Source organism: Musa acuminata, chromosome BXJ1-4 (assembly GCF_036884655.1).
Source record: "Musa acuminata AAA Group cultivar baxijiao chromosome BXJ1-4, Cavendish_Baxijiao_AAA, whole genome shotgun sequence".
Classification (NCBI taxonomy): domain Eukaryota; kingdom Viridiplantae; phylum Streptophyta; class Magnoliopsida; order Zingiberales; family Musaceae; genus Musa; species Musa acuminata.
In genome coordinates, this window is record NC_088330.1 from 41,731,273 (window position 1) to 41,755,775 (window position 24,503).

Below are 24,503 nucleotides of genomic sequence, written 5' to 3' on the forward strand. Positions count from 1 at the left end.
TAAAAATTACATTGGGATCCTTATACTTACGAAAGTAAAATATTTAATCTTATTTCTCTTTTTGAAGGGATTTGAGATGATTCTTATCTATTAGGATAGAGGCATGTAGAGATTAATTTTACATTCTATCTTGAGTATTATGTTCAGTGTTATGTTCATCACAGGTTAATCCGTTCCGTTCCATGTAATTCCTGAACCAAATATTCACTGTTTCTGAATGTGAAATTACTGGTTTCTATATGTAACCAGAGACTTAGAACGCACCAACAAAATTAAATGTTTGCTGCTGCATTCAAGGCTATTTGAGTGTCCTGAAGACGAGGAGATAATGTTCAGTGTTATGTTCATCACAGTCTTCATTCAATCTCATACTTTGCTTCTAATGTTTAGTTTCACCCTGAGATGCTGTAGATTTCAAGAATGACCAATGCATGTGTTACATAGATATCAAGAAAAAAAATCACATTTTTTATTGTGTTGAATGTAGATTACTCATTAATCATGATCAACATCCTCTAAGAAAAGAAGTTGGCTCCTTATTTGTACACAATGTATGCAGATTTAAGAACTCCAAATGTTTGTAATCAGAAGAATTGATGGCTATGCTGAAACCTAAGACAGTCATCTATTTTATGGTAATACAAATTTGGCTTACTCAAATTGTCATTTTGGTAAGAACTATTATAGGCTGAAGTTGTCTTCCAACCATTTGACAGATCATATTGGAGGGAGGTCAAGAGAACTCCAGAAGAACAATTCACCTTCACTGCCAGAACTCAAAGCTGAAGAAGGTGGTGGTGATTGGGATGATGATGTTGATGAGGAAGAGCAAATGGTGGTGATGTAGGAGGAAGAATAACTTGAAGAAGAGTTTTCTGCCTCTACCTCGACTCCTTCACCTTCCACCAACTGCATCTCATATCCTTGCTGTTCTCTGCAGGCACTTGTGAGAGCAGAGAGATGATCCTCCATTCTTCCTCCCCTTCTTTCCCCGAGCTGTAGCTTCAAGTACTCAGATATTCCATTGAGAGCATACAGAGATGCTGAGATCTTCCTCTCATACTTCATCCTCTTCACTGCAGCTCTAATCATCGACGGCTCATCAACACAGCTCTCTTGTTCTATGGGCTCCTCGATCTCACCCATGATCTCAAATGGTGAATAGAAGCACGATGATTCCTGCACCGCATCCATGAAACCAAAGTCCATGACGCCCACGTCAAGACTCTCCTCATCTTCTCCACAGCCACCAAATTCAACAGCTCCCCCCAGTTCATAGTCCGAAGTGAAATCCACATGATCGCCGTCTTTATAGGTGTAACTCTCTTGGATACTGTCATGCATATAGTCAGCACCACCTTCACCTGCATGAGAAAGATGAAGCATGGAATTCGATGGATCGTTTAAGAAGTCTGCGAAATGGATGTCGTCCCCCTCCTCTGCGCCATCTTCATATTGTGGCCGATGTGCTTCTTCTCCTGGTTGTTGTAGCTGTGGCTGCTGCTGCTGCTGCTGCTGCTGCATCTCGACCAAGGCAGAGTGGTTTCTGGCCTTGAGTCTCATTAGGAGGAGGTTGGTGATCTTGGAAGGCAGCACTGATGGTTTCGAGGGCTGCAAAGAGGAGCAAGGCCAGAAGTTGGTGCGAGTATTGGCACCACGGAGAAGGCAGGCGGCCTCATCGTAAGCCCTGGCAGCTTCTTCAGCTGTATCAAACGTGCCAAGCCACATTCTAATCTTCTGTATGGTGTCTTTGATCTCTGCCACCCACCGACCTGATGGCCTTTGCCGTACACCGACGAAGCGCTTTCGGGCACGCCGGACATCTCCGAGTGCCTCCATAGCCGTCGCCTCGTCCCACCTCGTGGCACCACCATCTGGGTCCTCCTTCCCATCTACTCCATCGGTACACCTCCTCTTCCTTGCCATCTCCTCAGTCTGGCTCTGCTACAAAATTCACTGCTGTTTCTACTTCTATTGCCTGCTGTTGGACTTGTTACTGCACTTGGCAAGGATGGGATGAGGTGCAGAATATATAATGGTTAGAGAGATGTCAGACAAGTAAGAGGGAGGAGGAATATGATGACATTGTTGCTTGGTGCCATCTGATTGTTCTTTATGATTCTAGCTTCATCATCCTGCCATTTGGTCTTTGCTGTTGAGATTGTATTTGCCCTTGACTTGGTCCTTGGCACAATCATAATGATGCTTTCCTCTCATCAAATTTGTTTGCACATCAAGTTTCTCAGTAGAATATGCTGAATTGTAGGATTGAATTGGTCTTCTGCTGATCAACTTGCCATTCTTTAATCTTGTAGGTTTGGAGACCTTGTCCTCGCTGTCTCATCTCCTCCTGGAATCTTTGGACACAGTTCGCGATCGCCAAGTGGCCGCCGAAGCTTAAAGGCAGAAATATGACTCTATCAACTCAAGAACACTAGCAGTCTTGTTGAGAACATGTCAACAGATAATTGTATCCAATGAACAGCTGATTTGGATCCATGGTACTTGGGTGATCGATGGTACTACGATCATCGACACCACTGGATACAAACTTCCATGGGTTCCTCCGTTTAGGAATTCACACTTGTTTGTTGTTTGCAGGCATTGTTTAGTACCTTCAGATGGCTAAAACAAGGATGATGAGACAACAACTACGGTATTTGTCTGTGCCGTGAGAGGTTTTTCTTGGCACAGCCATCTCGAGAAGTTAGCCGTGGATTGAATCAGATGGAAAGGGACAAAAGGAGCTTTTTGTTGTCATCAATGATGAATGGTATCCGATGACGGTGTCTTCCAAGCTATATCACTATCAGCATAATTTTCTATGCAATTGCGACCACTTTTCTTAGTGTTGAGCCTCCAAACAAGACGAACTCCATTTTCTGGTCTCTTTCCCTAGTTTGATTCCAGCTCTCAGTTTACTAGCGGTATGGATGTGCTGATTTCTATCTACCATTAATATTTGTGAGATTCTATTTGCATTCGATGGATGAGAGCTGTAATTGTATATGTAAATGACACCAATCCATATCTTGTTTTAGGAAATCATCACAGCTGTAGAAATGTGATGGAATGGGTGAAATATCTCTAATTATTGTTCCTTGACCCAATCATTTCTATGATCAGACCATGAACAAGTGCTGAAGACATGAATGTTTCAGTAGATAAAAGACAGAGTAGAACAAGTGCTGACAACATCTGACTATTGCTGGTTTTTCTCTGAGAATAAAGAGTAATGGATTATGTAAACATTACTGCAATGTTGTATGAGACTTCAAGCGAGAATAAGAAAGTAAAAGAAGGGAAAAATAAAAAATAAAAGGGGCTTCAGATGAAGACAACATCTAACTTTTGGTGGGGTTTCCAAGGACAAAGATTAATGAATAATATATTGCAAAAATATATGAGAATTCAAGTAGGCATCTGCTTTTGCTGGTTTCTGTAAGAACACAATATTATTCTGTAAGCATCATAAACTAAATTAGAAAATTGGCTTCAGATGCAGACATCTTAACTTCTATAAGTTCTTCTAAGAATAAAGATTAATGACTGCTACAATACTATATAATTGGAATCACGTTTCAAGCATCAGAAAGCAAAGAGAAAACATGGCTGCAGAGGTTTTTGCTGGTTTTTCTAAGAATTAAGATTAGTGAATACTATGAAAAATGATGCAAAATTTGTAAGAGACTTCAAGAAACCATCATAAATTAAATTGGAAAAATGGCTTCCAGATGCAGACATCTTAACTTCAAAGATGAATGAATAATTAAAATCAGAAGGCAAACACAAAACAGTGGCTTCAGATGAAGACAACATCTCACTTTTGCTGCTTCAATGAATACTCTGAATAATGCTGTATAATTTGTATCAGACTTCAAGTAAGCATCATAAAATAAATGAAGTAGAAAAAAAAATGGATTCACAAGCAGACAAACCAAACCTTTTCTGGCTTTTCTTCTCCTTGGGAAGAATCATAGAGAACAGGTCAAGTGTGAAGTCACAGAAGAGAGGAAGACTTGGTGTGAGTCCACAAAACAAAGATCAATGAATACTTCCTAAGAGATGACTTCATCCACTAAAAGGTTAGATCAAGAAAAACCTATGCACCAAAACACAAGTTTGGGTATTGTGTATAATATTTTAATGCTGCTGATGAGTTCAACAAGAAATAGTAGTGATCAGTAAACATCTCCAAGTGGCTGCTGCTGAGGATGTGGGAGACACTAATAAGCAACAGCTTGAAAGCAGTAGGCTTTCTTGCTGCCAGATGGAGGGTGGCTTTAGATGCCTTTGTTTTGTAGATTTCTGTAGCATGTGATATCAGAGAGGAAAAATTGCTTTGATATCAAAATAACAATCAACTTAAGTTACATGGTTTAATGTATGCAAGATTTACATGATTTTACATCCTTTATCTATAAAGAAACTTAAATTTTCACTATGTGAAAATAAGTAATCTATGAGAAAGAAAACTCTTTATTGAGTTAATCCAAAGCCTATTTGTAGTAACAATCTTTTTAGATCTTATATCCTTAGTATCAAATCTAAACAAATAAATATTTATTAGATAATCAATCCTTGTTTTTCAAACAAAAGTTTTTTTTGATATTTTAAATTTATTTTGCAGGTAGATATACTTTTTTTTCTCAAACCTTTGACTAAAGAAAATAATAAAAATAATTTTTTTTCCATAAGTGATAAATCAGAATTTGATTATCTGATAAAAAGATTCAGATCCAACTGGGAAATATTTTTGTACTCCTCAGGTGTTTGGTAAATGATGGATTTGATATATAATTATATATAAACTATTTTGGAGCCTTTCCTAACAAAAGTCCTTCTAATAATTAAATTAGAAGGAGCAAAAAATTTTAAAACTAAAAGAATACATAATGATCAAAAAGCTAAAAAGAATATCAAAAATCCAAGACAAAATTTAACATGATTTGACAAATCCTGAATATATTTATGAAAAAAATTAGATTCTTCGATATATAAGATCAATTATAAAACATTTAAGTTTTCCTACTCAAATATAACTCTCCTTATGTATCTCTTATATAAACAGAAAGAACTAGTAAACCTCTTTATAAATATTAGAGAGACTTGAGAGTAAATGTGTTAACTTTCTCTCTCCAAAATCTTAAGACTTAAAAATATATTTTATAAAAATTATTTTTAATTTATTAAAAATTATAATTTAGTTAGAAATCTATCAATAAATTTAAATATCATTAGAATTTTTAAAAATACTTATCAATCCTTTTTTTATATTGTATCGGAGATATTATTGAGTTAAGATAGAAGTTAATATTATGATTCATAAGGTAAGTGATCTAATTATTATTAGATTGTAAGATCATGTGATTTACATTTAGTTAGTGTTGTGGGAAACAACCTTAAGTCGTGGCCTCGGGGCCGACGTGGCTCGGTTTAAGTCCGGATGACGGGGGATCTTCCCGAGACGGTGTTCGAGTCCGCTGAGGTGGCCGATTACGATAGTCCAATTGGGACGGGGTCGTCGTTTCCTCCGGACAAGAACTCCTTGCCTGCGCGTCCAGAGGGGACCTTCGGCTTCGCACCTGCACAAAGGTCGGGTCGGGGTGCTCGGCCTAACCCCTCCGACGATCAAGTCAGTAGATGGTAAAGGGGGTTTCTTTAGCTAAGTTTATCCTCTTGTGTGCCTCCTCTTCTTCCTGATGAACGCGAGGGCATTTATAGGGAATGTTATCGTTGTTTGATGTGCCTGCCCATAGGGGGCAGAATCGTACTTCTGGTAGTGTCTGACACCGATGTTGGCGTGGCGTGAGGGACCGAGCCTGAGCCGGGCGTTAATGTGCGACCGACGTTCTGATCTATTTGACCAGGTGCTGTCGGGTCGATTGAGGCGTGAGGTGTCATTTGGGGCAGCTGATGTCAGCCCGAGTCTTGTCGTCATTATTATCCTCATCAATTAGTAACGACTAGTGTTAATGCGAAGGGATATATATATATATATATATATATATATATATATATATATATATATATATATATATATATATATATATATTATTGGTGTTTGAAAAAGAAATCAAAGTAAAGAAAGAAAGATTGAAAAAAACTATAATCCTTGGAGGAAGAGGATAAGGTGGTGACCGGAAACACCATGTCTTCCGCCACCTTCACCTCCGCCCTCAGCGCTGGCGTTGGCGGCAGCATCTCACACACACGCGAGCCGCCTTCCGCGGTCCACCCCATCCTTCCCGCTGACCACGCAGTCGCCCTGATCGACCGGTGCCGCTCGGCCCGCCACCTCCTCGAGCTCCACGGCGCCGTCCTCCGTGCGGGGCTCCACCACCACCCTATCGTCGACTTCAAGCTCCAGCGCACTTACTCCGCCCTTGGCCGCCTCGACCGCTCCTTGACTCTCCTCCGCCTCACCCCGAACCCCAATGTCTTCTTCTGGACTGCCGCCGTCCATGCCCACGCCCTCCATGGCCTCCACCACGAGGCCCTCCTCCTTTTCTCCGACATGCTCTCTGCCTCCGTCGAGCCCAACGCCTTCACCTTCTCCTCCGCCCTAAAGGCCTGCCCTTTGGGCCCCGGCCGTGCACTCCACGCCCACTCCCTGAAGCTCGTCCTCAATTCCGACCCTTACGTCGCCACCGCGCTCCTCGACATGTACGCCCGCGGCGGGGAGGTCGTCTCCGCCCGCCGTCTATTCGACGCAATGCCCGAGAAGAGGCTCGTCTCCTCCACTGCGATGATCACTTGCTACGCGAAAATGGGGGATTTGGACAACGCCAGGCAACTGTTCGACGAAATGGATGAGAGAGACTGTGTCTGTTGGAACATAATGATCGACGGGTACACTCAACACGGACGGCCCAACGAGGCTCTGCTACTCTTCAGGCAGATGTTATCATCATCGACGAAGCCGAACGAGGTGACAGTGATCTCGGTGCTCTCTGCTATCGCCCAGCAGGGCTCCGTTGGCTCCGGCAGATGGGTGCACTCCTACATCGAGAACAATCCGATAGAGTTCAATGCCAGAGTGGGCACCGCACTGATCGACATGTATTGCAAATGCGGCAGCTTGGAGGATGCTTGCAAGGTGTTCGACAGCATCGAGAACAAGGATGTGGTCGTTTGGAATTCGATGATTGGGGGATATGCAATGCACGGGCACAGCCATAAGGCGCTCGAGCTGTTCTCCGGACTACGTGCCGAAGGCCTCCAACCAACGGATATCACATTCATCGGAGTCCTCAATGTTTGTAGTCACTCGGGCTTAATCGAGGAAGGGCGCGAGTACTTCCGCTCGATGGAGAAGGACTACGGAATCGAGCCCAAGATCGAGCACTACGGCTGCATAGTCGATCTCCTCGGGCGAGCAGGGCTCGTCGATGAAGCATACGAGCTTGTTCAGAGCATGAAGATACCACCAGACCCTGTCATCTGGGGCTCATTATTGGCTGCATGCAGGCTTCACAGAAACATGGCTTTAGGGGAGAAGATTGCCAATTTCCTGGTTCGCAATGGCCTCGCCAACTCCGGCACATACATTCTTCTATCTAACATCTATGCTGCAGTTGGGAACTGGGAGGCCGTGGCACAAGTGAGGGCCCTGATGAAGGAGAACAAGGTGCAGAAGGAGCCTGGATGCACTTCAATCGAGGTAGCCAACAAAGTGTACGAGTTTGTGGTAGGTGACATGAGCCATCCAAAAAGTGAAGAGATCTACACCATGTTGGAGGAGCTCAATGGGCTGCTCAGAGCTCATGGATACGTCCCGCAGACCGAGCTGGTGCTTCATGATCTCGAGGAGGCGGCGAAGGAGCGAGCGCTCGGAGTCCATAGCGAGAAGCTGGCGATCGCCTTCGGTCTGATAAGCACGCAGCCGGGGACGACGATCAAGATTGCCAAGAACCTTCGTGTTTGTGTGGATTGCCACACGGCCACCAAGCTCATCGCCAAGATTACGGGGCGCAAGATCGTCGTCAGAGATCGGAATCGGTTCCACCATTTCGTTGATGGTTCGTGTTCTTGTGGGGATTATTGGTGACTGTATATACGTCCATGCATCTTTGTATTCAAATGCAGTTTTAACGACTTATTATCTAATAAGTTTCATTTAAAAAAAATCTTAAATTATATATATTATTATATTAATGATTTATTATGACGTGAAATTAACAGATATTTATATGTTATATTTTTAAAAATATAAGAATTATTTTAGACACGAATAAACCATAAGAGCTTGAGTAGTCCATGATCAAAACGACGTGGGACTAAAATGAATCTTAATCTTTTTTAAACTTAAATTATTTATATTTTTATATTAATAATTTATTATGAGTTAACATAATAAGTAAGTAAATTTTAACATATGTCAATTCAAACTTGTCGAGAGAAAATTATATGTTATTTTTTTAAAAATATAATAATTATTTTAGATATAAATAAATCATAAAAGCTGCTTAAATTATCTATGACCTAAATCACATGTTCTAAATGAACCTTAACCCTAAAGTCTCCGAGACAAAAATACTCAGAGACATGGACGGCTGCTTGGGTTGGCGACATGCACGACTTCCATCACATCATAATATGCAAGGAAGCTTCACTGAATGGCCTACCTAACAATGAGGTCTTCGGCCATTTATATAAGCTGTACATCACCTCTCACCTTCTTCTTATGCAAATCAAAAAAAGAATCAATGAATCTGACAATCCCGTGTGGAACAAACATTCTCTCTTTCAGACATGCTATTTTGGTGAGAAGTCAGACCAGCTTGTTGTTTTCTTGTCAACTTCAGCACATGTTGATCATGTTCATGCATCGTCACTGTTTGATTCATGCACATAATTCTACTCAAATCAAGATGCCATTCTGAGACTTGATCCACACTACAGGTCCACGATGCTGAGCCTAATCCTTGTTATCTGTTTTGAGAACCTGCCAATGAAGTTTCAGAGCTCTGATGACTATATACTTGTGTCGATGGATAAGCTCTCATGTCGTATATATGCTGCCGGCGTCTCCTCACCAAGAGCTTGACAAGACACCATGGGAAGAGCTCCCTGCTGCGACAAAGCCAACGTGAAGAAGGGACAATGGTCGCCTGACGAGGACGCCAAGCTTAAGTCCTACATCGAGCATCACGGCACCGGCGGCAACTGGATCGCGCTCCCAAACAAGATCGGTGAGTTACTCGCGTCTGCTTGTTTACTGGCTCGATCTCTCTTGTCATGCGAGTCAATGTGTTTGCTCTGTTTGCTGCATCGAATAGGGCTTAAGCGCTGCGGGAAGAGCTGCCGCCTCCGGTGGCTGAACTACCTTCGGCCTAACCTCAAGCGCGGAGGGTTCTCCGAAGAAGAAGACGACATCATATGCAGGTTGTTCGTCAGCATCGGAAGCAGGTGAGTGCCGCTGACTCCGTCGTCCATCCGTCGAACAGCAGAAATGCTTGGTTGCTCCGCTGACTCTTTCTTCTCCGGTGGTCGATAGGTGGTCTGTGATCGCTTCACAATTGCCGGGGAGGACCGATAACGACGTCAAGAACTACTGGAATACAAGGCTGAAGAAGAAGCTCTTGGGCAAGCACGCGAAGGGAGCAGAAGCTAAGGGAGATGACAATGGCGGGATCACTGGCTCGCCTCAGCAACCTGCTCCAATCGATCACGTACGCCATGAGCTTGATGGGAGATTCTACATTGACGCAGCAAACCATGGAAGTGATAGAAATTAAGCGAAGAAAATAGAAATATAAAAATTGTAGAAGAAACTATGAAATGTATAAGATATAATTGCCTAATACATTTTGATAGTGAGTTCTTGACAGTCATTTATACACACTCAGTAGGGAAGTTATACACATTCAGCATGAAGGATTTTTCTCAACTGCTGAGAGATTTCCTCAACTGCCTTGAGGAAATCTTATCTGCTTATCATGCCCCCGTAAGATTGAGCTTCCATCAAGGATGCCGATCTTGGACCGATGAGATGAAAATAGTTTACGGGCGAGAGGCTTTGTGAGTGAGTCGGCTAGTTGATCTGCTGTATGTACATGAGAAACTCGGAGTTGATGTCTGGCAACTTGATCTCGCACAAAATGGAAGTCGATGGCTATGTGTTTCATGCGGGAATGGAACACTGGATTGGCACATAAATAAGTAGCTCCAATATTATCACAATATATTGTAGGAATAACCGTGGAGTTGACGTTGAGTTCCTTGAGCAAATTTGTGACCCAATTGAGTTCAGCAGCGGCGGTGGCGACGGCACGGTATTCAGCTTCAGTTGTAGATCGTGCAACCGTCTTTTGTTTTTTAGAACTCCAACTGATTGGAGTAGCTCCAAGGAAGACAATGTATCCGGACGTAGATGTTCTATCATCAAAGTTCCCTGCCCAATCAGCATCAGCAAAGGCATGGAGATGAAGTGAAGTATTTTTGCGAAGAAAAATGCCATGATTAAGAGTCCCTTTAAGATACCGCAAAATTCGTTTGACTGCAGACCAATGCGTAGTAGATGGTCGATGCATGAATTGCGATAACTTATTGACGGCAAATGAAATATCTGGACGGGTGAGAGCCAAGTACTGTAAGGAGCCAAGGACTTGTCGATACTGAGTCGAATCTGTAGCAGGACTTCCATCACATAATTTAAGTGATTCACTGGTAGAGAGAGGAGTTGTAACCTCTTTCGTATCCTGCATGTTTGCCTTTGATAATAAATCTTGAATATACTTTCTTTGTGATAGGAAGAGACCTGAAGAAGTAAATGTTGCTTCCACTCCCAGAAAGTAGCTTAAAGTTCCTAGATCTTTGAGGGAGAATCGATCGGCCAAGTGCTTTAGAAATGCCTGAGTCTTCAAAGGATCATTTCCTGTGACAATAATATCATCCACATATACTAAAAGATATATTATGCTTCCATTGTGCTGGCAAATGAATAACGAGGTATCAGACTTTGAATTGATGAAGCCAATTGAAGTCAAAAACGAGCCAAGCTCGTTATACCACGCCCTTGGAGCTTGACGAAGTCCATAAATAGCTTTTTGAAGTTTGCAGACATGCCTCGGATATTGAGGATGAACAAAACCAGGAGGTTGTTGCATAAAGACATCTTCAGTAAGTGACCCCTGTAAAAAGGCATTGTTAACATCCAATTGTCGTATGTGCCAGCCCTTTGAGATAGCCAAACTCAGGATAAGACGGATTGTTGTGGGTTTAACAACGGGACTAAATGTCTCTGTGAAGTCGACACCAGGTCGTTGATGAAACCCTTTGGCAACTAGACGTGCTTTGTATCTGGCAATGGATCCGTCTGGGTTCCGCTTAATTCGAAAGACCCATTTACACCCGATGATATTTTGTGTGTGATGAAAGGGTACTAAGGTCCATGTAGAGTTATGGAGGAGAGCATCATATTCGTCACACATGGCTTTACGCCAGTGAGAAGATTTTTGAGCCTGAGTGATTGTAGTGGGTTCACTGGCCTCAGTGGAGGAATTTGTTATAGCATGTAAGTCAAGGACTTGACGTGGTTTGAAAATACCACTTTTGGAGCGTGTTGTCATTGGATGTCTAGGGGGGGTGGAAGTGGTAGATTGTGTTGGTGGTATAGCCGAGGGCGAGTCACTGTCATGGACCGGGTCAACCGTTGGCACAACAATGTCACTAGATCTAGGAGAAGGTAAAGCCAGTGGCAATGTTACCGAGGGTATGACTTCATTAATAGGAGAAACTTGTGAGGAAGGGAGTGGAGGAATAGAGGGAGTGAGAAGCTGTTGAACTGGAGTAATAGTAGTATGTGAATCTTGAGAGTAAGGACTGGACGGTGTCATTGGAGGTTCGTGTGATGAGATCGGAGGGATATTCCAGTGATGTATGTTTATTGGAGTAGTTTGCATGGTAGGATTATTTTGAAAAGGAAAGACAGACTCCTCAAAGATAACATGACGTGATATAAAGACCTTTTTAGTTTGGGGTTCATAGCATCGAAAAGCATTATGTTCAAGAGAGTAGCCTATAAAAGTGCAAGGCTTAGATCGTGGTGTTAGCTTATGTGACGCATAGGGACGGAGCCATGGATAACATAAACAGCCAAAAACTCTGAGTTTATGAAGGTTTGGAAGTTTGTGGAATAATTTTTCAAATGGTGACTGGTATTGTAAGACTGGAGTGAGCATACGATTAATGAGATAAACTGCAGTTTGAAAAGCTACTGACCAAAAAGATGGTGGCATGGATGCTTGATGTAGAAGGGAGAGACCAGTTTCAACGATATGCCGATGTTTGCGTTCGGCAGAACCAACCAATTGGGGAGTATGTGGGGGTGACTTGAGGTGTTGTATACCATAAGCAGAGAGACAGGATGTGAGGGCTTGATATTTGCCTCCACCATCAGAGTAAACTGTTTTAATGGAAGATTGAAAAAAATTCTCGACCAACTTTCGAAAGTTGGTAAATACAGTAGAAACATCAGACTTATGATGGAGAGGATATAACCATGTGTACTTAGTAAAATAATCTACAAAAATGACATAAAAACGAAACTTGTCAAAAGAAGGAATTGGGGCAGGGCCCCACACGTCGGTATAAATGATTTCAAACGGTTTAGAGCAAGAAATGGAGGTTGTCCCAAAAGGCAGTTTATGACTTTTATTGCAAAGACAAGCATCACAATGATTAATAGTGCTATTGATTTTCAAGGTAGGAAGAGAATAACGAGAAAGTAATTTTTGCTGAATAAAAGGGGAGGGATGACCAAGACGACGATGCCATACATCAACCGGAGCTGCGATTGAGGAGTGAGCAGTAGGAAGGGTAATTTGTGAAGTGGATGGCCACTCATAAATGTTGTCTTTGTTCTGGCCCTAGACCAAGGATGCCCCCGTGCTCAAATCCTTGACAAGAAAAAAGTTAGGAAAGAATTCAATTGATGTATTATTTTGTTTACAGAATTGAGAAACGGAAATGAGGTTTCTTTTAATGTTAGGTGCACACAAAACATCATCGAGTGTAAAGGTTGTGGTAAGTGAACTAAGCGTTGAGGAACCAGAATGAGTAATAGGAATTCTTTTACCGTCACCGATGATGATATCTTCATTTCCGTCATAGTTGTTGTGGATGGACAAGTTTTGAAGATCAGAGGTGATGTGATGAGAGGCGCCCGAATCCACAATCCAATTAGGTTGAGTAGGAGTTGGAGTAGCCATGAAATTCGCCTGAGGCCACTGTGATGGAGTAGGTGCTAGTCATAAGTGCCCAGCAAGCCAATCACGTGAGTGATGGCACGTGTGACTTGATACAGAATCTTTTTGCTTATTATATTTTGGCATATATCACTTTATAACTATTGCATAAATGCATATATATTGTGATATCCTTGGATTTGTGCAATGGGAATCGGATCGTGATGAGATCACGATAATGAGATCGATTCACTTTTAAACACATATTCTAAATAATCCCGGTCATAGGTTACTCGAGAGGGACATCGTGATAACCGGATAGACTGGTGTGCTGTATACCCGTCCATATGATGGATGCAGCTGGTCTCATAGCTGCTCGTGTAGGGACACTAGGGATACAGTACAGGTGCTCATTGGAGAATGAGTTCACTGATTGATCCGCTTACGGAATGCTGGATGGTTGATGATGCCTTATTGTCAGACAACGATTCCGTAGTCCTAGTGGTGTATCTGGTTCTTAGACTTGAGACACCAAGGATGTCCTGTATGAGTGCTCCACTCTTTGATACCAGACTTATAGGTTTGGCTGTTCCCAGATCTAGTACAGCTGGTCATTGGGAGTGGTAGTCGACCTTACGAGGGCTATTGAGTGTCGATAGAGGATCATCCACTCTCGGTATCATGAGAGGAATATCCCATGTGTTCTTGCTCAGACAAATCCCTGGCCAGGGTCATTCGGGTTGAGAGAGAAAGAGTTCTCCGGGAGAATCCGATTAGAGCGAGACTCGAGAAGAAACCGTATGGGTCTGACAGCACCATGCTCGATATACGGTCTCTGGGATATTAGATGGATGAGGGACTATAGGTACATGGTAACTGAGGACAGACAGGTCCAATGGATTGGATTCCCCTATATCGTCTGGGGACTACGGCGTAGTGGCCTAGTACTTCCGTAGTCGATGAGTCGAGTGAATTATTACAGAGATAATAATTCACTTAGTTAGAAGGAGTTCTGACAGGTATGACTCACGGCCAGCTCGATATTGGGCCTAGAGGGTCACACACATATGGTAGGCATTGCGATGAGTAGAGGTTCGGATATGAGATATCCGACGGAGCCCTTGTCTTATTGGATGCAGATCCAATACCCACTAGGGAAAGGACCCATTAGGGTTTTGACACGGGATCTCTATAAATAGGAGGGATTCACAGCCTCATAGGCTAGAGTCTTTGCTTGCCCTTCCTATTCTCCTCTCCCTCTCCACCTCAGAGTAGGCCTGGAGTTTTGAGGAGCGTCGTCGCAACCCTGCTGTGTGGATCACCGCTAGAGAGGAGGACGCTTGACCTCCTTCACCCTCTCCTAAGGATCTGCAAGGAAACAGGGATATACGATCTCCCTAGGTAACACAATCTCTATACGCAGTTTTGTGTTTTTGCGGATTTTGCGCACCAATCTTCGCACGACGATGAACATCTTTTTGGGAATCGGGGATTTTTGTTTTCTTGTTCTTCCGCTGCGCATATGATGTCGCCCCCCCCCCTATGATTTCCCAACAGTAGGGAGTCTGGGACGAGACCGACAGACTTTCGCGGAGTGTCCAACTTTATCACATAGTTGGCAAACAACTCGTTGGCGGCCTGTGAAGTCAGGACGCGACGGCTGAGTATTATGAAAGTTACCACCTTGATATGGGTAAGGAGGGTTTGGTCTGGGCCCCATAAGGCTAGGAGGCAGCTTAGCCAAATCGTTGTTGACGTGCTTATTGTACTGGTTGCTCTTCCTCTTGGATTTTTGATTGACCTGAGCTGTAATAGGTGGTCCGGGCAACTTATCATCACGCTTCAAGTACGTCTCATAGTCGATCAACTTATCATAAAGTTCTTCGAATGATATTGGTGAGTCACGTGCCCGAAGTGCTGCTGTCAGTTCTTTGTACTCGCCTCCTAAGCCATTGAGGGTATGGATTAGGACTTCTTCATCGCTGAGAGAATGACCTATCAAAGCTAAATCATCGATAATAACTTTGATATTTTGTAGATAATCAGCAATAGTACTTCCCTCTTGTTTCATTTTCATCAGATTGGAGAGAAGTCCGAGCATGCGAGTACGTGAGCGATTTGCCAAAGTTGTTTATAATTTGCACCATGCTTCTGTAGCAGTCGTACATGAGGATATCAGCGGGGCAATGGATCCAGCAACGGAAGCTTGAATAGCTTGGAGGATGAGGCGATCTTGACGTAACCATAGTTGGTGGGCTGGATTTGGCACTGGATTGGGTTCGCTTGGGATGTTGATCATTTCAGGTGGACACTGGAGAGATCCATCAACGTAACCTAAGAGATCATAGCTAAATAAAAGATTAGAAAGTTGTGCCCGCCAAGATGCGTAGTTGCCGCCTTTGGATAATTTGAAGGGAATGAGTGCTGCAGCATTGATGGTGATAAGACTTTGAGAAGTGCTCAGAGTCCCTGCAGAAATAGGGACAGGAATATCGGAAGAGGAAAATGAAGACATCTCAGATATTTTGCGGCGGGTCAAGTGATCTTTATAGAAGATGTAAAGATATAGGAGGAAAAAAGCAGATCGATGCGCTGCAGAGTAGGCTGCAGCGCGATGAACTACAGAGAAGGGCGAGCAATCTGCAGCAAGAAAGGCAGCGATGTGGAAGAAATCTCTGCAGCTTGCAGCGATTTCTGCAGCGATGCTGGAGAAATCTGCAAGGTTGGAGATAGTTGCAGTAATGCAGTATTGGAGTTTGGTGGCCAGAAGAGTAGCGGAGTTTTCAGCGGAAGACTTTGGTTGGCAAGGGAGTAGCAGCCGGTGGTAGAAACAAAGGCCGTGACTGTGCTTCCTTTAGGATCTGATATTAGCAGTCGCAAGTGCTGCAGTAGGCTGCAGCGAATGGCTACGGCTGAGGGGCGGAGGCGTCACCACGAGAGGGATGGTTGGACTCCGGAGAAGAGGGCTTGCTCTAGGCAAACTGCTCTGATACCATGATAGAAATTAAGCGAAGAAAATAGAAATATAAAAATTGTAGAAGAAACTATGAAATGTATAAGATATAATTGCCTAATACATTTTGATAGTGAGTTCTTGACAGTCATTTATACACACTCAGTAGGGAAGTTATACACATTCAGCATGGAGGATTTTTCTCAACTGCTGAGAGATTTCCTCAACTGCCTTGAGGAAATCTTATCTGCTTCTCAACTGTTGAGAGATTTCCTCAACTGCCTTGAGGAAATCTTATCTGCTTATCAGGAAGTTCCTCTGTGATGCCGTCAACAGTTCCCTGCTTGGTTTCACCTTGGTTGCAGGAAGACTCAGGTGGTCAGGCTTGGCAATGCTTGAATGACCTCACGACCGAGCTGGACGAGATACTTCGATTCAACAGCTTGATGTACTCGAGCATGATGGAAGACTGTGAAGGGATGCAACAGCTTCTATCTGATGCACATGACTTGGTGTAGATCTGCAGCATTTGATGGAGGAATTGTCATTAGGTTTCTTCAAGAAAAGTTTCCTGATCATCTCATCTGTGCTTACTGCGTTTGCTTTTGGCTTCTTCTTCTTCTTCCATAACTGAGCAACTGTTTTGGACTGGTGTGATGTGGTTGGATTGTTCAGTGAGTCTTCTGATTGCTGCTGCTACTCCCTACAGCTCTTTGGCTAATGAGCTAAATTCCTTTAACTCACACTTGCTGTCTAAAACAAGCTTTTTGTTGTTAAAATCTAGTACAGATTTGTTGCTCAAAAAGGATCTTTCTTTTGTGTCAGAGATTTGATGAAACAATTGGATTTTGCCTGTTCTTGATAGGGGCACATTACATGAAGGATACAGTCCAAAAACATTGATCTTTGACACTTGTAAATGTCATAAAGAAACTAAATTTGGCTATTTAGTAAAAGCCACTATAAGCTGCTGAATCTTATGACATTTGTGAATGTGATTAAGCAGCTGTATATGCCCACAAGGAAGTGACCCCAAACAGGTTGATCAACATGCATCTGCAAGCACTGAAATTTTTGGTGAGATATGCTACTTGTTTGACCAATAAAATTTTTTAGGTTATAAGAAATCTAATGATTTGAGTCAGATTAGGCCTCTCTATAAAGGGATTCACAAGAGAAGAGCAGTTACCAATTATTAGTATGTGGAGTAGATATGTAGACTTGTGTGTCCACCAATAAGAAATAGTATAGATCTGCCACAAACTGCATTCTTTTGCTTCAAATTAACTTGCTAGATTAAAAAATGGTTTCTAGTTTAGAAATACAATTAGCAATAGGTTGATCAAAGTTGCAAGACGAGAAATATATATATTTTTATTTCTACCTTCAGTTACAAATATATTTAGTTGTCTCAATATTTGAAAAATAGAATTAGCAATAGGTTAATTACAAGGTAGGAAATATTTTTTTTCATGGGTTAATTACAAATAATTTCACATATTTGGATCCTATCAGCATTGTTATCTCTGTATTTAAAAATAAAATTAGCAATAGATTGATCAAAGTTTTAAGGTGGAAAATATCTTTTTTTTCTATTTCTACCTTCAATGATCGATTGATTACAAATAATTTTATGTATTTGGATCATATCAGCATCATTATTTTTATATTTAAAAAAATTTATATTGAGATCTTTGTAATTCTAAAAATAAAATAAATAATCTCATTTATTCTAATGCTATCAACTGTATTAATAGATAACACAACATGGGACACTACGTGTTGAATCCACGTCAAAATTATGAGAAAAAGATAATTTTAATATTTCTTTAGATTTTATCAGTTAAAAGATAATTTTATCTGTTGAAAACAGAAGAGATATTAAAATTATATTTTTACCTATCACTTTTGCATCGATCCAACAAGTGGTATCATATGTTATATTTTTTTTGTCAATGCAACTAACGACGTTAAAATAAATATAATTATTTATTTTACTTTTAAAACTATATAAATTTTAATATAAATTTTTAAGTATAAAAATTATAAAACTAGTAGGATCAAAATATAAAGAATAATATGCAATTGAACTTTAAAGTGAATGGCCGACCATTGTGTTATCATTGTCAACCCACCTACTTTGCTTTTAGGGATTCTTCAAATAATGATAAATTATTGCTGCTAAGTCATCAGAGCATGTTTTTCATTACTCCCAAATGAACATTAAGTGTTTGTCTTTTCTCTCTTTTCTGCTCAATGAAAAAGGAGTTTTATAAGCAGTGGAAAAGCTTGTCCCTTGTTTATCTCTTTCTTCTTCAATACATGCTTCACGAGAGGAGTCTTTCTGTTTCATGAAGCCACCAAATTGTTTCTAGCATCACATTGACAAAAATATCTTGGTTCCAAAAATTAGCATTTCACCTAAAGCCTGTTTGCAGATGCAGCACAAGACTTATTTGGTTGCTTCATTATCATTGATGCAGCCATTTGTAGAGGCATATTGACAAGTGTATGAAACAAGAAAATGATGTTCCTGACCTGCAGTGTGGAAGCACCCCAAAGCAACCAACAAGTAGCATGCATCACTGATATAAACCACATTTTTATGATCAAACCAACTAATAATTGAGACAGCAATTTAAGAATTAAAAAGATCAAATATGTGATTGTACATGTCCAATGTCTGAGCAATTTTTTTCAGCGACATCAGGTATAGCAAAAAAAATCTGTAGAGATTTTGTTCATTTCAATGGCTATGCTTACAATTGAGAACAGGCTCCAAGATGATTGGCAGCTGCAGGTGAGAAGACTTGTTGCATCAGATGTCCAGCGCCAAGGCTTCAAGATGATTCACAGCTGCAGGTGAGGAGTCTTGTGAATCCAATGTCCAGCAATACGGTAGCATCCTATCCAAGTTCCGATTGTCTACATGAATGCCAATTCAAGATAAAACAACAAAATTCAGAACTTTGATTGACTAACAAGCTCTAATTTGTTCGAGTATATGACATTGAGAAAATGAAAACCAAAAAGGAAACTTTAGTCAAGAACTAAAAGAAACTAAAGATTTCACCCCTTAAAAGTGACTTGTCAAGTGAAACTTGGTTATCTTTCAGAGCAGTCTCATAGAACCTAATGCTTCAGATAGAGAAGCTGATTGAACAACAATAATTGGAGATCACAGGCAGCACAATATTGCAGCCTTGATAGATTCAAAAGATTTAACATCTCAGTTTTATTAAAAATTAAAGAATAGTCTGGAATGACACATCTACTAATATTCTTAGCATTGTTTTAACAAGAAAAAATGATCAGTTATGAGTAAAATTTCTGCGGTAAAAAACTTATAATGACCAATCAGCGAATGAAATTAAAGTGACAGGTGAATACAGAATCGATAGAAGCAACGAAAGCCCTTCAAGAGAAACCATACCGGCATGAAGCTGCTGCCGGGAATCCAGTGTTGACCCAAAGTCACCTGACCAATAATGACCGACATAATTGATTAATACAAAAATGAAATGAAAATGATGGCTATAGACAGAATTAAATGGGAGCAAAGAGAATCCTTACCAGCATGGAGTCTACAAATTCAGACTTGATGTATATCTGAATAGTGAAGCATATAAGTAAAATATAAAAGAAATATTTATATTCTCCGGTAAAAGAACACTTGGGAATGGAAATTCATGACAGAACCTGGATGTATCTTGGAAGAAACAGGCTAAAGTAGATCAGAGAAAATATAAAAGACAATAAGCTAGATGTCTTATTTGTTCTCATAACATTTTGATCATAGACACGTCCCACTAAAAGGCAATAAGCATGTGCTAAACCAGTACAGATTGCAAACTCTAGTGTTCCAAATAACTAATTACAAATGATTCCAGAATATAGTAGGTTCCAAACTACTACTATCAATTTTTCTCTTATCTAGTGCTGCTTTCAACACTGCCCAAGTTTGGTTGTTTACAATGCCAACTGACGTCTAAACTGCAATACACATTACACTTCTCCATATGTTACTGTATACAAATGATGAGACAAGTACAACAATCATCAAAAAGCATATGGGCTAAGGAAGTGGAGAATCTACAAAGCCATTCCCGTATCATTTTATGCTCAATTTTTAACTATATTGTTGGTAACTTGGTATTATTGCTAGCATCAACAAAATTTAGGAAGGTCTACAGGCAGCTGAAGCATGCTAAAGGCTTAGCCTATAGAGATCCATTGCAAGCCCAATCAAGGCAAAGGATGAATGAATAAGTATGAGACAAGCTCCGGCATGTTTAAGTTCAGTCAACTTTATAAATTATGTAATTGATAATAATTAGGAATGAGCTGGCATCAACTACCATATGAAAGGATGTAGAGATTGCAAGAGGTTAAAAGAAAAGAAAACCAGCTGCTACAAGTAAAGATTCTTCATAGGAAAGAAAGTACAGGACTGAGGCTTGGATATCTAAAAGAAGGGTGCTGCACAATGCAGAAGACAGATTTATGCAGGTTTTGTAGGAAAATCAACTATCAGATTGATAGGCCCTTTCCTCTTTTCTCATCCATTGTCTCTTCAACTTTCTTCTTTCTTCTTTCTTATACTCTTATCTTTCACCAATTTTTTCGAAATCCTTGATTTCCTCGGATCAAGCAATTATATACTATCCCCAACAATGCCATTTTCTGATGGAAATCAAATTGAACTACATTAAGAAATGTTCCCATCTGATAAAACACACTCTTTGACACTGTCCGGTGGCTTCTCCAAGGACCATTAAGTAACATAACTTTCTAATCTTATTCTCCATTTTTTGTATTCCAACTTGCCTGAAGGCATTAATATCATATCAAAATATTTCCTGAAGTCAGGTTCTTCAAGCTGGAAGTACTGACTGGGAAAGCAAAAATCATTAAGTTGGATCTTCTTGGACAAACTTCAGCCCAGACTTTTCTAAAATTGTAATGTTATTTTCCAATATATTTTGGCCCAAAGAGAACATGAAAACCATGGCACCAGGTTCACATAGTGCTTATAGCTAGAGACTAAATGGTAAGCCATCAGTGAAATTTAGAAATAATCCTAGAGCATAGGTACTTTGATTCTTGAGGGACACATTTATTGGATAAGTTCATCGTCGAAATACACTGACTAACAACAATTATGTGCAAACATAGTTATGTACGATTGCATTAATGAAGAACAAAATACCAATGAAGATAAGACATCAGGGGATTCTTATGCTACATGCAAATAAAGAACACATAGCAAGGTCTCTAAGGAGACATACTAATGTTAGTGCATTGTGTTTGCAGTCAAAAGGTCTCAGGGGTTTAAGTCCCATTGTTTGCATCTAGTGTGCAACACTCTGTAATGCTTATATAGCTAAAGGCAAGAACATATAGTAAGGCATATAATAGAATGCCAAACTCATGGAAGGGAGAACTCAAGAAAGGGAAATATAAAGCAATGATTCTGATGACAGATCTCTGCGCTAAAAACCTTTCATAAAGTTACCTATGCATTTAGGATTCATTAGCAACCAAAATCATGACTACTTCATCTCAGGTTTCTGATAGATTAGGTGCTCCCAAAACAATCACTCCAGATCTTTATACTACCAACAAACGAAGTAATATGAAGGCAACATAACAGCAAAAATTTCTAAAGGGAAGAATAAGAGGCAAAGGAACAGAACAAAAAAAGGTGGGCAGAACTCAAAACTTGTATTATTTTATAGAAACATATAAAATATCTTTCTAATATGGTGTTAAGTATCAGGTTTAAAGCATTAATATAGTCTCATCACTCTGAACCACTTTATGAGGGATATGTTCTCTCAAAGCACACATTAGCAAAGGCCATATACTCTGAACTAAAGAAGTTATCAACAAGTAGCCATTTGTTATCACACCCCAGTATGAAGTTCAAAATCTGGGCTGCAAGAAATGAAACTATTTAAAGAAACAGGCAAACAACATCATCCTCTTACAATAAGAAATGAAAACCACAGTAGGTTTAGTCCCATTTCCAGAATGCAGTTGTGCAAATATGTGATTCTTCCTAATCAGAGTATAAAAGCAATACTATCTGCCAATAAGACTGTGGAATCAGAAGACAAACAATCATCATGTATAACTAAAGCAATAATAATAATAATAATAATAATAATAATAATAATAATAATAATAATAATAATAATAATAATAATAATAATAATAATAATAGACAGACAAGAAATAAAAAGTTAAAATAAAAAGGAATTTATACCAATCAAAATTCATTGTGCATCACAATTCACATCTTCCGCTTCTACCTGTGAATCTGTCACACTCTTAACTGTCGTTTGCACACCAAGACCGTCTTTGTTTTCATTAGCATCATCAAATCCATGACCTCGATCATAACTTCTGTAGTCTCTACTGAAATAGGGAGGATATGTATGGAAATCTACCATTCTTTTTGAAATATTCCATGTGTTCCTGGGACTATGAAGAAGGCACCCATGTCCAATCCCATACAAACCACCGTTATTATATCCTCCTCCATATAGTCCACCATAAAGATTAGGAGAAAAAGGTGTTGTTACATAATTAGGATATCCATAATATGGATGCATATAACCTTGATAGGTGCCATAAACAGGCCATCTTCCACATTGTCCACCAAAAGCACTTACATTGTAATAATTCTCACTATTTCTATTATTTGTACAATCACTGTAATCCTTGGGGACTGCAATCTTAACCTCTACAAGTTTCCCATTCAACTTATGGTGTCTATTCTTTAGTACCGTCGCCACAGGCTCCTCTGAAGAAAATGTGATGAAGCCAAAACCTCTTGGACGTTGAGTGGCACTATCATACATGACAACTGTATCAACGACAGAACCAAACTTCTCAAAATAACTCTTAAGCTCCTGGTGTGTGACATCGCCTGCTAAACCTCCTATGAAAATCTTTTTCGAATTTATGTGGCTGCCATTTTGGTTGCCACTATTACCAGTGATCCTACTTGAACCACTGGATCCTCCATCCTGATGTGCATTCCGGGATTGTTGGTTTTGGCCTTGCTCACCTCTCGGTATGGCTCTTTTCACTTCAACCTGAGAAATATCACAGAAAATAACTACAAATTAACAACTGAGACCCACAGGAACCGAGGGGGCCACCAACAAAAAAAAAAAAAAATTATTACTCCTAATATTACTTTTCCTAGAAGAAAAAACAAATGAACAGGCCAAATTGTTAATTGTTGAGATGAAGGGAGGAAATAGAAACAGAACATATATGTGAAAACACTTTGGTTAAATAGAAAACAGTGAACACTTTACTTTGATGGAATCAATAACAAAGAAACAAGACAAGCTCTCTCTCTCTCTCTCTCTCTCTCTCTCTCTCTCTCTCTCTCTCTCTCTCTTCTCTTCTCTTTGAAGAGCAAAAGGTACAACAGACATGAGAAGGAACAAACGTCGATTAACTTGCTAAATATAAAGCCTAAGGATCATTTTTTAAGACCTGGGACAACAAAATATAGAAAGCATAGTAAACTTCCCCCAATTCAAATCTCACAGTAAAAATGTAAAAAAGGAATGAAACAGGCACACGTTGAAGTAAATTTTAGTTCTTTTCGTGTCCACTTCTTGAAGTACTATGCAAAGTAAAGAACTGAGAAAAGAAAACGATGGAGCACTAACTGTTCTTCCATGAATGACATGCTTCGCTTCCTTGAGCGCGCGCTCGGGGCCCTCCAAATTCGCGAACTGCACGAAGCCGAAGCCTCTCCCGCTCCCGGTGACCCGGTTCCTTAACACCACCACCTCCTTCACCTCGCCGTACCTCTCGAAGTGCTCCGCCAGCGTCTCCTCCCTCGTGTCCGACGAGATGCCACCGACAAACAGCCTCCCCCCGTCCCATGCCGACGCCGCCAAGGACGTCCCAGAGGTTAGTGTCGACGACGACAGCGACTCCATCTCGTCTCCTCTCCTCTCCTCCGCCTGTGCTAGCTCGCTTGCTCGCTGTTGTTTTTAGGGTTCTTTGGAACCGTAACGCGGAGGTTTGAATTAAGCGACGGATATATTATCTTGTTAAAAAGGGTACACTAACGTGAAACGGACGGTGGATGGATTATAAGTACTCATCTTGGGAGATCTGGACCGTTCATATCCCTTAATAGGGTTTATATCCCGTATTCTTCCGTCTCTATGACATAATTACGAGACGTATTTACCTATCGATCCTTTCCAAGTCTCAAAATAACTTTCTTACCCTTACATTTTTCCCGTTATAACGATAACGGCTGTTAGTGTGGGCCCCGACAAGACGCGTTATGTTGCCGGGTCGGTCTAACACAGGGGTCGGAT

General features: G+C 40.7%; 4 protein-coding genes across 6 annotated transcripts; 2 read left to right on the forward strand and 2 right to left on the reverse strand.

The window, feature by feature from the left end:
* Positions 1-521: 521 nt before the first annotated feature.
* On the reverse strand, positions 522-2,064 carry LOC103982524 (ethylene-responsive transcription factor ERN1-like). Its single transcript, XM_009399470.3, has one exon. The coding sequence runs from the start codon at positions 1,924-1,926 to the stop codon at positions 718-720; it is 1,209 nt and encodes a 402-aa protein (XP_009397745.2). The 5' UTR covers positions 1,927-2,064; the 3' UTR covers positions 522-717.
* A 4,032-nt stretch (positions 2,065-6,096) lies between these two features.
* On the forward strand, positions 6,097-8,134 carry LOC135671536 (pentatricopeptide repeat-containing protein ELI1, chloroplastic-like). The gene has a single exon (XM_065179734.1). The coding sequence runs from the start codon at positions 6,152-6,154 to the stop codon at positions 8,048-8,050; it is 1,899 nt and encodes a 632-aa protein (XP_065035806.1). The 5' UTR covers positions 6,097-6,151; the 3' UTR covers positions 8,051-8,134.
* An 899-nt stretch (positions 8,135-9,033) lies between these two features.
* On the forward strand, positions 9,034-10,219 carry LOC135672648 (transcription factor RAX3-like). Its single transcript, XM_065181144.1, has 3 exons — positions 9,034-9,194; positions 9,282-9,411; positions 9,500-10,219. The coding sequence occupies exons 1-3, from the start codon at positions 9,059-9,061 to the stop codon at positions 9,738-9,740; spliced, it is 507 nt and encodes a 168-aa protein (XP_065037216.1). The 5' UTR covers positions 9,034-9,058; the 3' UTR covers positions 9,741-10,219.
* An 8,549-nt stretch (positions 10,220-18,768) lies between these two features.
* LOC103982520 (heterogeneous nuclear ribonucleoprotein 1) lies at positions 18,769-24,182 on the reverse strand. Of its 3 annotated transcripts, XM_018825060.2 has the most exons (5): positions 23,838-24,182; positions 22,412-23,246; positions 19,717-19,752; positions 19,577-19,621; positions 18,769-19,068 (listed from the first exon to the last, which is right to left on the reverse strand). In XM_018825060.2, exons 1-2 carry the CDS (start codon positions 24,111-24,113, stop codon positions 22,422-22,424), a joined length of 1,101 nt encoding a protein of 366 aa, XP_018680605.2. In that variant the 5' UTR covers positions 24,114-24,182; the 3' UTR covers positions 18,769-19,068; positions 19,577-19,621; positions 19,717-19,752; positions 22,412-22,421. The 3 variants fall into 3 exon arrangements, with proteins under 3 accessions (XP_018680605.2, XP_009397742.2, XP_018680604.2); XM_009399467.3 differs by lacking the exon at positions 19,717-19,752; XM_018825059.2 differs by having other exon boundaries at positions 19,577-19,752.
* Between the last annotated feature and the right edge of the window lie 321 nt (positions 24,183-24,503).